This window comes from Anas acuta, chromosome 2 (genome assembly GCF_963932015.1).
Source record: "Anas acuta chromosome 2, bAnaAcu1.1, whole genome shotgun sequence".
Classification (NCBI taxonomy): Eukaryota; Metazoa; Chordata; class Aves; order Anseriformes; family Anatidae; genus Anas; species Anas acuta.
In genome coordinates, this window is record NC_088980.1 from 148,773,866 (window position 1) to 148,787,494 (window position 13,629).

The 13,629-nt window shown below is 40.6% G+C and overlaps 1 protein-coding gene across 6 annotated transcripts in view; it reads right to left on the minus strand.

Moving 5' to 3' along the window:
- CYRIB (CYFIP related Rac1 interactor B) overlaps nucleotides 1-13,629 on the minus strand; it is a 91,267-nt gene that overhangs the window by 19,322 nt on the left and 58,316 nt on the right. For all 6 annotated transcript variants that reach the window (XM_068672653.1, XM_068672650.1, XM_068672652.1 and 3 more), the window contains one exon: nucleotides 10,877-10,913. Coding sequence is in view for 1 of the 6 variants with exons in the window: in XM_068672649.1 (XP_068528750.1) it covers nucleotides 10,877-10,913 (37 nt within the window). In the remaining 5 variants the exon portion in view is untranslated. The remainder of the gene's footprint in view (nucleotides 1-10,876; nucleotides 10,914-13,629) is intronic.

The window sequence follows — 13,629 nt, forward strand, 5'->3', positions numbered from 1 at the left end:
AGTGGATTCTGCTCATAAGATCCAGTCACTATGTGTGTGCTTGTTTTTTCTGCATGTTCAGCTTCTCCCTTGAATCACCTGAAAACACAAGTCCTGCTTCCTCAGCATGTGAACTGAAATCAGAAGTCCAATCAGACCTACTAGCCATTATGTGTGGAAGATTTAGATTAGGATGTCCAGATTCAACTCTCATTTTCAAAAAAAAAAAAAAATCCATCTAAACAAATGTTTCTCCAAATAGACAGCTTTCCTACAGCTTTCTGTTCCATAGCTTACTGAGCAGCTCACACATGTGCCAACAACATTGTGTAAAGAAGCAACAGCAGAAAGGAGGTTATTACTCTTCATCTCACAGGAGTATTCTGCAACACAGGATTGAAAGAATTACTTGGTCCCCTCCCTCTACGAGGACATTCACAGCCTGGAAAACGCTGAAATGGAGACATTCTGAAACGCTCTCAATGACAGCAATCAAAGGCAGAAGTACAAGCTGCCTGATGACAACCAACTCTGCAGGTTCAGCTTTAAGAGCCAAACTTCAATCACAAAACTGTGCCGTAAGTGTTGCAATTCCAGTTCACAGAAGAGTAGCTAACACACAAAAGTGAATGGTGTTAAGAGATTAAAGAGAACTTTATGCCTAAAATTACCAGTTAGTGACATGCTTCAGCTCTTCAGCTGCACTATCTCCTCCTCCACAAAAATATTTTCAATGCCTCATTTGAATTCTCCCACATAAGTTTGATATCAAGTGGCCTCCTAACAGCTTACAGGGTCGTGCACGTGGTGTAAATATTGTATAACGTCACTTCTGAAGGTCAGATTAGGGGCAAGCTTGTAGAGCCAAAATACTTCGAAGGTGAGGTTGCAGCAGAGCATGTAGCCACGGCAGAACAGATCGTTTCATTGATTCCCTACCACTTCCTAAAATGGGGGGTAAATAGGGGGCTGAGGACTCAGATTTGCAATACGAACAGCTTCATTCTGACCTTTATCTCCCAAAAAAGTTAGAGCCATGGAGTATCCCGAGTTGGAAGGGACCCACAAGGATCACTGAGTCCAACTCCTGGCTCCACACAAGTCTACCCCCCAGAAATAAGTTAGTTTATACTCACACACAGTTTCTTTTCTGGGAGTGAGATTAACCAACAGCAAAGCCCAACATAAGGTTGGACACTACCCTGAAACACTAGGCACAAAAGAGACTTCAGCAGAAAATGCAACTGACCTACTGACAGCAGGTCGGTGAACAACCTCTCCCAGAAAAGGAGAGGAACTGAAGGCGAGAATGAATTAGTTCAACCATTGCAGCAACAAGACAACAGGTGATGTAGGAATGCATTCAAATTTACACAAACACAGAGCTGCACGGACACTTCCTAGTAATAAAGCTCTCAACAGACCTCTTCTCCCTTGTGCGTTGAGCACACTGAAACAATCTAGATACACTTTAGCCATATCACAGTTCCATGCAAAAGACAGGATCACATTTGCTTTCTTCACAGCCAAGTAGCTGCCACATGTTCAGTTTGTATGGAGTGAGTGGAAATCCGGCAGAAGCTGGACAAATGCAGTATCATTTCTGATACTTACCAAGGTGAGTTCTAAGTTACTCAAGACTCTCAAGTATTCCTAAACATCACAGGACTTGGTGTGCTTGAAGAACTGTAGAAATGACGATTCCTTTAAGTTGTAATCTAAAAAGCTAGACCTCAAGGAACCGGGAGAATTAAAAAAGCCCGATTTAGACAAAAGTTGAGGTGATATAATGGATTTAGCATTTCTTGCGAGGACAATTTCTCTCCCCTTTTTGCACTCCTTGAAGCAAGGAGTGAATGCAAGATTCAAGAGATAGAAACTGACTCTTGCTGTGAGGCTAAGCATTAGTTTCTTGAGCTCTGAAATGGCCTAGAAGTGAGACAGTGGCACACTGTCACAGTGTGGAGCCCCCCAGATTCGTGGAAGAAGCTGTGGATCAACATGCAATGGCTCAGGTTAGATGACTCTTCGCTTCTGTACATTATTTTGCTTCAAAAGGTATAGCTGAGCAGCAGAGCTGACCTGTTGCACATACACACGTGGAACCTATAGAGGCAAAATTAAAAGTGACCATTCTGTGAGTCTGTGGTGTCAGCTGCCCACCTGAATCAACCCTAGGGTACAGCAATGGAGCTCAGAGATGCCTCAGGCTCCTGACAGATCCAAATTTAGTAGAGTCTTGTTTTGTTCAGGATTATATCTTATCTTGGTAAATTAATACCACAGTGACACGAACCAATTTAGAATGGATTTACCAAGCACTCTTCCAATTTCCTTGAAAGCCCATGTCTTCAGCTCAAGTAAGTACAACTACTGTTTTTAGAAAGTCAGATATGGTTCCAGTTGCCCGGCCCTGACCTTGCATCTACTCAAGCAGATCTTCCAGTATGAACTGTGGCCTTCTTGAGCACGTTGCCACATCAGTCAGCTCTGATTCAAGAAAGATTTAAGCCTATAGAAAGATCAAAGCCAATGCAAGCACTACTACTGACTGCATTTCCTACCCTGCAGTTTGTCTTTGTCCCAGAGCTGACTCAGAACTGGAGGTGACTTCTGTGGGTGGTGCCCCCTTCTGACCCACCATCACATTCAGCTGCAACTCGAACAAAAGCCAAACTGGGGTTACCCTTATCAAGAGGGATTTTGCATCTTGCAGTCACAAAATCAAAACATTCACAAGCCCAGTCCTAAGTACAGTTTAGCTCACTACCTCTTTGCTCTTCCACAGCTTCAGATCAAGCTCCAACACATTTTATTGAGTATTCTCATTCAGAAAAAAGCATGCTTTAAAACCAAACTTTCCTCTGAGGGGTCTTCATCATTAAGATTTTATTGTACAGTGCCCAAAGGTAACTCATTAGGAAAACAGACAGTGTAAGATGCAGTAAATACACATCTTACACTATTGAAGTTTTCTGTTGCCACAAATCCATCATCACAAAATCAAAGTAGGGAAAAAAAAAAAAGCACGCTGCTCATCTGTGTCCAAAAGCCTCCCGTCCCTGTGAAGCTGCCCAGAATCCCTCCTGGCACGCTCTGAGCGCCAGCACAACGCTCGAGCCACGTGGAGCAGGTTGTGGGAAATCGAAGCCCTAGCCAGGAACAGGCTTTAAACTTGACCTACTTGCGCAGAATAAGACATAGGGGATGCCACATCTCATTACAGTGATTTGACCCATTACAGCCTTATGGGGTTGTATGATGTTGAGGGCAGTGCCATGATCAGACAAGCGGAAAGCGAAGGCATATTTTCAAAACAAGTCTTGCACGCATGCCCTTCATGCTGAAAACATCCCTGACACATTGCAGTGCTTTTTTTCTAAGCTAAGCCCAGGGGAAGTTTAATAGAAATACACGATGCAACTAAATTCAGGCGAGCACCGAAGACATTTCCCCCTCTCTCACCTGAAAGACAAACTGTACGTTAACAAGGATTGTTTTCAACTGGGGAGCAGCTGAAAACTTAACTCTTTGTAAAAGGCAAAACACCAGGAGGATGCTCACGTTACAGTCTGAATTTTGCTTTGTTCTGCTGACAGAATAGCATGCTTCCAAACTAATACCAAGTTAAATAAATGTAAAAACCCACGGCTGTCACTACCAAAGAACACCTGCCTCTAGAAAATGCCAGCTGACCTTTCGGAAAACCATACACTATTCCCTGACTCCTTTTAACAAAGCTTAGGACTGAACAGGAACATCCAGAGCACAAAATCTCTGCTCAATGAGAAGCCTGTATCCATGCTCTGGAGTTTGGAGGTGCGTATGCAAGCACACACACAAAGCGCACACTTTCTTTTGGGGACTGAGTTTAAAATTTTCAGCTGGTCAGGGGTGTGCGCTACAAACCTCTCATCCAGGGAGATTTTGGTACAATTCGAAGTGAAAAAAAAATAGTATTAACGTTATAGTATGACACAAAGTGCTTCAAGTTATAATCTGAGTGCTACTACTACCAGAAGCCCAGCTGAACGTCTCACTGTATTGTTCCTCCGAACGATAATCCTATCAGCCCAGCAATTGTTTCAAGGCTTACTGAACATTGCCTGCCTCCAGTATCTGGCCACCAACAGGAAAAAAAAAGCCAGTGCACAAGTGGCTGCCTGCATTAGCGGAATCAAAGGGAGCCCTCAGCAACACACGAGCTCACGAAGCGGACAGCCCATCAGGCTGAGTGTCGTTTTCTGCCCCAATGAAGCAGTTCAGCTCCACAGTCAGTGAGAATACAGCTGCCCTCAATCCTAAAAAGCCAGCGAGGGCTTGTGAACTACATTGTAGGAATCCTTTATAAACCTTCTTAAGAAGTCTTAATATTTTCCTTGGATCCAAACGCATTTTTCTTAGTCTAATGCACATTTTTTTTTTTTATCTCCTGAGAAGTGCCCGAGAAGCACAGATACCCTCTGACATTCTAATCCCCACTGCTGTTGTTATCGTGGTGCTTAAAGTAATTAAACACCTGTCATTAAACGAAGTCCCAAAGTAACAAAACACATTGCCCAGACAAGAAATAATTATTAAATATTCATTATCACTCAATCTGGAAAAGACCAGAACGTGAGAACTGTTAACTGTAGATTTAGGAGGGAGAAGCTGGTGCTATGAGCTTGAAACGGGTTAGATTTTGGATGAGCTGCTCTCATATTCAAGACCCATCAGAGCTATAATAAAGTTATTAATGTTGAAGGTGTCAGTCCAGATGCTGTAATCTGAATCTAAATGCTGAATCAAATGCATATAGGAATTGCCACTCCAGTCACCAATTCCACATAAAATGTTCTATTTAATTCACCACTAAACAATTTGTTCTAGCAAAGGGAGGATTTCATCATTTTACACACACTTTTACAGCACACTTCAGTCTAAACCTATGCAAAGGCCCACACACTGCTTTCCACTACTGACATCTAGCGGTTATTCTTCCACACACCACTAGTTACAAATCATTTTTGATTTTATTCCCATGAACAATTAAAAAAGGGGATAAAAAGCCACTAAATTTCCTATCTTACCCAAATAAAGCAAAAAAAAGTACAAGAAAATGTTTCTCTATAGAAAAGGAAATATTCAGGCTAGCCTAATAAAAGTACTACTTAAAGGTTATTTAGAGCTTCCTCTGATACCAGTTCTTTTGGCTAAACTGCCTTTGATATAATGAACTACCTTTGCTGAAACTGAAGTTTTTTTTTTTGTTTTTGTTTTTTTTTTTTTTTTAAGATCACACATCATCAATAAAGGCTCCTTTCTGAAAAGCAGTGAGTTCAAAACCTGCCATATCAGGAAAACGGAGCCCTGCCAGGGAAAACAGCCTAGTGAAAAAGGCTCACATTCCTTCAAACCAGAATTGTAAAATACAGGCAGCTCTGTGTTTACTCAGACCATTTTTCCATTTAGAGGAAACCTAGGGAAAGGCTCTGAAGACTCTACAGTTCCTCTAGAAGTGGCAGCGTTGAAGTCTTGTTAATTTGGGAATATTTTAGTGGCACAGCTGACAGTGAACGGCTTAGTTTATCAGTTTATGTCATTATGGAGTGCCAGACAAGTTCACAGCAAGACACAGTTTGTCTGGAAGGATTATTCTGATTTTTAAAACAGAATTTGTATTGGAAAGGGGAGAGATGAGGCTGTGAAAAGTCCACTCTGATTTACCCTTGAATAACTCTGCAACTATGCCAAGAGCAAGCCTGTAAGTAAAAAAAATAAAATAATAATAATAAAAAATCATAGCTTTTAGGAGACAAAAGGCTTTCTCTAGACATATTTATACCCAAACGCAATTTACACTTCACTTTCTCCTTAGAAGTTTTAAATCTCAGGAAGTCTTCTGCAGTGCTGTAACTCCTCCAACAGAGGTCACTGCCTTACAATTTCATCTTCCAGATAAAGGGAAGCGTGTAACAAATGTGTTGACACTATTTTATACTATCTTAGCATCTTACATGACTGAGAGCCAGCAATTTCCTTCCAGCCCAAATACAGTATTTAACCAACTGAGATTATCAGGGAAAAACTGGCTGATCTTAAAGTATTTTTTTTCTCCATACTGATAAAATGATAAAAACTGAATGTTCTCAACTTTCTTTGAATAAAGAAAATATTGAAGGTACATAAAGATGAAAAAATATATTCAACAAGAGATGGAGATTGAAATTTTTTAGAAAATATTTTTACAAAAGCTCTTCTTACTCTACAAAAGAAGGTATGCCTATTAAAACAGCGCTATTTCTCTACTATAATAAGTTTTGTAATTCAAGGCTATGGTTTAAGAGCTATCAAGCTCCTTTATCAAAAATAAACACACAACCAAAACAATTTGTGTGCCAAACCCTCCTCCCGTCAGCTTTTCATTCAAGAGTAAAAAAAAAAAAGTTCTCCTTTTATTGTCTGGACAGCAGTGAGATATGTTCAACCCCTATCTTCACTACAGGGTCTAATACAATTGCTCTACCACCTTGAGTTGGCATTTCACTCGTGAAAACGCACTCTTTTGCAATCCCGAGTTTATATGGAAATGTGTTTTCCTTCAGAACAGCTCCATTTTTATCCATGCAAATCAGACTGCCATACACTTCAGTAAGCAAGCTGGATGAAGTTTCCTCTGAGGCTTTGACAAACGGCCTGCCCATTACTGCCATCTAATGTGCTCATGCAAGGAGTACAGTCATCTGCATTGCTCCTCAATGCTGAAATGAAACGTTTCATTTTAGTTTGGCTCTGAACCGCTACACTGAAGCCCTTTCAGTGCCTTGCAGCTCCTATCCTAACAATGTTATATTATCTAGTCAAAAAGCTGATGGATATATCTAGTCATTTACATATTTTAATCTCAAAAGATTTTCTTAGCTTGTGCAAACGCAAATCTCACGTGTATGAAGCTGATGCTGACTGTCCATTTCAGAATTTCATTGACAACCTGTCCCTGGCCAACCACAGAGGAATAGATGTCCTATGGCCCTCCAAAACTCATAGCAGGGAAGGCAGAACTGGGTATTCCAGGAAAGCTTTCTGATTTTTCTGTAGAGCCTTCCTTTACCAAGCCACCCATCAGACAGAGCATACTTGCAGTCAGCTAACGAAACCCACCAGGTTCCTGACGGTACAACAGAAGACGATCAGCAGAATGCTACCCCATCCATCTGTTTTCAGAACAGAAACAAAGTCAGACAGGCATTAGGCTGGGAAAAAAATGGTCTCTACATGGTTGTTTGCTTCTTCAAAATTTCACAAGAGATTTCTTGCAAGATCAGGTTTCTGCAGCAGTCTGTTATTTCCAGTTAGTTCTTCAGATTGTCTCATGAGGCATAGCATCGACTACCTAGAGTCTCAATACTATTTTTTCTTTGTTAGAAAGGTAGTGTAGAAAAAAAAGCCTAGACCAATGCGAACTAATTGTGCTGAATATCTTGTTTTCTACTTTTTAATTCCCACCTAGTTTCCACTATTGGAAATACAGGGGAATGTTTGCTATTCTCCAGAGATGTTACACAACCTGCAATCCTGTGAGAGCAGCAGCAAGTATGAGGAGCGTTATGTGGAGCTCTGATTTCCTGCACTGGTCCCTCAGTAAATTCTGCAAAGCCATACCGCCTTGCACCACAAGATGTTTGCTCTACAGGTCTAACAGAAAGGGACCTAGGGACTCAAAAATCATTAGGTACTTTAGAGGAGACCCTCCTTGGTCTAGCTATGATAATGCAAAAATAACAACTTTTTAAGGGGCGATGATATATTACAAAGATCTGTTTAGGGTGCATTACTGAAAGGAGGGCTAGCAAAGTGTAGTGAGCCAAGCCAATCAGATAATAGTAATCCAGCTGACATAAACTAGCTGGATTTTTGCTAAAATTACTCAAAAGAGGGCTTTTAAAGGGAAAAACAAACAAACCTACAGGATAAGAAGGAAGATCCCTGAACAGTCGGAAGAAACAGACAAAAATAGTAAGTGATCAATTCTCACTACAGAGGGATGTTACCAGTGGAGGGAGTTTCTCACAGTAATGCTGTTCAATACATGGGCAGATGACCTGGGAAGGTCCAGAGCAGTAAAGAGAAAGTTTGCAACTCATGGTGATATTCAGGCTAGTGAGGAAAAAGACAGGCAGGCAAAAGAACCTCACAAAGCTAACATGACATGACAATGAAATCCAATTGTGGACGTGTAAAGTGATGAACCAAAGTAAAAACTATCCTAACTTTATGCTGAAGATTCTCAACTCCAAGCTATTACAATTCTGGAACAAAACCTTTAAGTCACGCTCAGTTTAGCTAAGGTTTGCATTTAATTATGCTCATAAGCATCTAAAAAAAAATACTTAATCCAGGTGTTCAGAATTAAGAAAGTAATGAGGAACACCATTACACTTCAGTATTGAATCTGCAATTTATACAAGGAAATTCTGGTCCCTTAATCTCAAAAAATAAATGGAAGAACAGGAAAAAAATAATGAAGGACTGCACAGATGATCAAAGCTCTGCCACAACTTCCACAGAAGAAACAGTTCAGCTGTCTTATGCTCCTCATCTGAAAGATTTTCCGACATGGGGAAAATACAACAAAGAACTATAAAGTTATAAGTAATATGAGGAACACATAAATAAAGAAGCAAAACACAGACTCTTAACATTTACCAGTTGCACTAAACAAAACTAGAAGGAAACAGACTGAAGAATAAATAAGGAGCTGATGGGTCTTTATGCAGGTCAGCGCAATTCACTGAGAAAGGATGCTACAAGTCTGCAGCTGTGCTACGGGAAAAACAGTACATACGTGGAATTTAAAGCCATTAAAGAACATTGAACACATTTAACAATTACACTTGACTCAAGAACACTTGGTCTGAAAATATTTCTAACCTAGAACCATCATCAATATATTCCCTCCTGGTTTCTGTTCATCCCTAGGCATCTATTTATGTTAAAGGTTCAAGTATTACTGTATTTTAAGCTTTTTCAATTGTTAACCTTATTCAGAAAGTGCCATCTAATGAAGTTTGCCTCATTCTTTAAAGGCTTTAAAGTTTAACAGTCTCTAGAACTTTACCATTGTTATCTTACTGGTGTTTTCCCCGTTCAAAATGTTGCTTGGTTAGGGCTTCTACCAATCCCTTCAAGCCCTTTACACTGGTGATCCCCTTTTGGTTTGAGATGCTATCAAACTTTCGGCAGCTGTTTTGTTTCAGCATGGCTGGAGGTGAAAACATTAACAGTCAGAGATATCTGAACTGAAGGGCTGCTCAAGTGGCCAGCATCATTTCTGTTTATAACCAATTTCCCTTCAACACCAGAAACGTTGATTCAGTTTCTTCAAAGAAAACAGAAGTTTCTTGCCATGTGCTGTAGCTGTTCTCTGGGCAGCCTTTCCTCCTGCAGGCAGCAGCACTCCCAGCGAAACCCTGAGCTTTGCTAGCTGTGAGGGATGACTCACCTTCCTGAGCAGAAGCAGCACTGTCCTGGTAGAGGAGTAAGTGAGGAGTGGGAAAGGATTAGCAAAACCAAGTGCATGTATCCAGAGGGAAATAAAATGGTAATTCCTGGAGACCGTGTACTTGGCTACACAGCCCCATGGTCTGCTTCAGTTACTCTTACACTGTATCCTTTGCAAACGCACAGCCTGCTGTAAAGGTTTGCACTGGTTCAAATTGCAGCTTTGCTAAAACACTTACCCGTGACTCTGGATTTAAAGGCTACTACCAGGTGAAAACACTACTACTGCTAACACTGGATCTTCTCCTATCCATCTGTTGCAGATTGGGAAAAATATTACTGTATGCTTACCCAGTTCCTAGACTCCATAACACAGGCAAGATAGTAGATTAGATGGACTGTTCATCTGATCTGGAATCACTATAAGCTCTCCAAAAATTAACAAAAAATGATACAAATCTCAACAAAATCAGTGTTGTTGTTGTTCTTTCAAAGCAAGTCTTTCAACACATTTACCAAATACTAAAATCAGGGAAAAATTATTTCTGTGACAGAAATAATATAAGGCAACTGTGCCTTATATTCTTAATTTCTGAATGGGATATCAAAAAGAGTTTTGGACATGGCACTCAAATGTTTTCCCACTATTGTCAATAAAACTGATGAAAAATTAATTGATCTCCCCAGAATTTGAATAACTTTTTGATGATTCATCAGGAATGGAAGTAAAATAAATCCCATCTCACATTTGGTAGTTACCTTACTAATATGACACAAAAGACAGCTATGCTGGCACAGCACAATAAACACATACTATAACACATTGTGAAGTAGCTTAAAAAAGTAGCAGGTTATAAAACTGGAAAGGAAAGCCTTCACATGAGCATATACTACCTGTTCAGATTTATAAACTTTCTCAGAGTAATTGCTTCTGGCTTAAGGCAGGTGGCTCAGAAAAGATTTGAAGTTATGCAGTAACATAAGTAAAGAGACAAAAAAAATACTGAGAAGAAAAAACCATTCAAATTTTCCAAGAATTTTAAACATGATCTTCCAGGATAAGTTTTAAAGTGTGGCTAACTACTGTGTTCTACACACTAAAAATGCACATTGCTACAGTGAGTCTTCAAAATCATTACTAGGCTGTGTGGCGATGTACCAGGTAAACAAAAATCCAAATGCTTGCAGCCCATTTAGTATCTTTAACCACAGGGACACATGCATTAGGCTACAGATCAAGGGCTTCCCAAAGAAAACGATGGCTTGCAGAAGTTGTGGAAGCAACTTGGGGAAAAGAAGTTCTTGAAGAGAAAATTGCTAATATTCAGTATGGCCCATTTTACCCGTCCATATTAAATTTTTCATTCCTTATGTGTTGGGAGAGTTTTCAAGCAGGTTAAGTTTCGGTTCTTACCTACAGCCAGTGCTGCACTCTGTTCTTGGCCTCCACTCTGTTTCAAAAGAAAAAAAAAAAAAGATTATGAAAATACATTCCTTAGCACCAAAAACCTTCAGTGTAATGCTATGCAGCCTTGCAAAAGCTAACACATCTGTTCCAGACAGTTCTATTCTTCAGAATCTACTTCATAAATGTAGTTCTGAAGCTACGTGTTACTGACTTTTGAAAAATACATGAAAAAACTAGAATGCAGAATTGTTCTATCTGTAGGCATACAAATAAATAGGGAACAATTATCTGGCAACAAACTTGTTTCTAGGGAAAAGGGCTGCTGGTGTTAGATACTCTGAAAGAACACATATGCCATAATAAATTTAATTACTAGAGGGTCAAAGCTGTAATAAAATATCAGTGGCAAAATTAGATTTAATTCATATTCCCCTAAATCCCACCTACTCTCACCAGATACTTTATGCATGTTTTTTTCCTCCTCATGACCATAGACTGCTCAATTCACACTTTGAGGCAAAACAACAAAAACCAGAACACTAACTGGAAAATGTTGGTCCCCTACAGGTCGGGGCTGAACTCAAGTTGTGAACAGAAACCAAAACCAGTCAGATCCAACAAAAACACTACTTCAAAAAGCTCATTTCCTGAAATAACAGAAAATTGAAATAAAAAAAATCACACAGGAAACAACATTTAAGAACAGAGAAGTTTCTACCTAAAAACAGATTTCTGGGTAGTCAAGAGCACCGGTTAAGATTATTTTGACTGGAAGTCCAACTAAATTTAGATAGACTAACTAAACAGAGCTATTAACAATCAGGAACAGTCCAAATTCATTAGAATGGCCAAAGTATATGAGTAAATGTGAAAGTGACAGGCAGAAAAAGCACAATAGGAGCAAAGATAGGAAAAAATTAAAAATCCCTAACAGTATTAGTTTATTGCTACAAATACATGACTAAATTTCCAACTGATACAATTATTAGAAAAATGAAGAATTGCTCAGCTCTTCACATCTTTCCATATAGAATATCACATTTGTAAGCGCCGAACACTTTTGAGAAGTGTGCTGATGCTCAGCTAGCTTGTCCTCAAGGCTTTAGAGAAATGAATGAAAGTTGATTATTAACAAAAGTCTTCCAGGGCTCTTGTGATAACGGAGAGGAGGACAGAAGTTTAGAGCCCTTAGGCAAAAGGGAAGCAACCAGGAGAGCTCAGAATTATAGGTCTGTTAGACCAAACAACAGGCAGAAAGACAGGAATCCACTAACTGGATTCCCATCTTTGTCACAGAATCACCTCAGTTGGAGCAGACCTTCAAGATCACAAAGTCCAATCATCAGCCTGACCCAAAGAGCCCCATCACTAAACCACGTCCCTGTGTGCCCTGTCCACATCTCTTCAATACCACCAGGGATGGGGACTGCACCACTTCCCTGGGCAGCCCGTTTCAATGCTTGAGAGCCTTCTCCATGAAGAAATTCTTCCTGATGTCCAACCTGAACCTCTCCTGGCACAACTTGAGGCCATTCCCTCTGGTCCTATCACCGGTTACCTGTGAGAAAAGACCAACCCCCAGCTCCCCACAGCTTCCTTTCAGGCAGTTGCAGAGAGCAATGAGGCCTCCCCTGAGCCTCCTCTTCCCCAGACCAACCACCCCCAGCTCCCTCAGCCGCTCCTCACAGGACTTGTGCCCCAGGCCCTTCACCACACACTTCTCCACACGCACTAGAGCAACTCAAAGTCCCCCAAACTGAACACAATATTCAAGGTCTCACCAGTGCTGCATACAAATGGCCAATCCCTTCCCTGGTCCTGCTGGCCCCACAATTTCTGACACAGGCCAGGATGCCATTGGCCTTCTTGGCCACCTGGGCACATTGCTGGCTCATGGTCAGCGGGCCACCAACCAGCACCTCCAGGTCCAAATTTAGTACTGATGAGCATGCCTTCATGCAAAACAGACTGAGCATATTTGATGCTATCAACTTGGTTTATGCTGGCAAGCTGATCGATATGAGGTCACACTGCAAAACCCAACATCACGGGGTATTTTAACTGTTGGTATTAACACTATGCTACACAATAAAGCACAGTGTAAATAGGTAAGGAATTGACTTACAGATTTATAGCAGTCAGTGGGGAATAATCACCAAACATCCATTAAAAATGACAAGATGTGGAATTAATGGTGTGATGGATTCTTTCCAAGACTAACTTCAGGATGTACCTCAGTTCAGACACAAGCGAGTATCTGAATAAAGATGAGCCAGTGGTCAGGGTGCATCACCACATCTCTCTCAGCAGAGTGGACCTGCAATATACATCGCATCTCCCTTCTGAATCTGATTCTCAAGGGCTGGATGTGAAGATTGATACAGACAGAATACCAGCAGGCAGAAGATGAAACATATACCATGTAATTCAATAGGCAGTGAAAAATGAGTAATACAGAATCAAGCATTTTGCTTAGATTTCACAGTTTTGAGGCAGCCAAGTATTGAACATTATGTCACAGAGAGAAGCAGTTGTGAGGAATATTACCTTTTATTCAATGGGTTACCAGCTTGTGGATTTATTTTATTTTAAAGGAGTCGGGCAGCAGAAAGATTGATGCGTTTCATTTTTTGGAACCTCTGTTACACAGACAGACACAGCCCAGCCCCTGACTTGCAGCCTAACTTCACCACAGCAGGAGGAGGCTGAAGCATATGCTAACAACTCCTTAGGCCAAGTGGAGCAGGAATTCAAGGAGT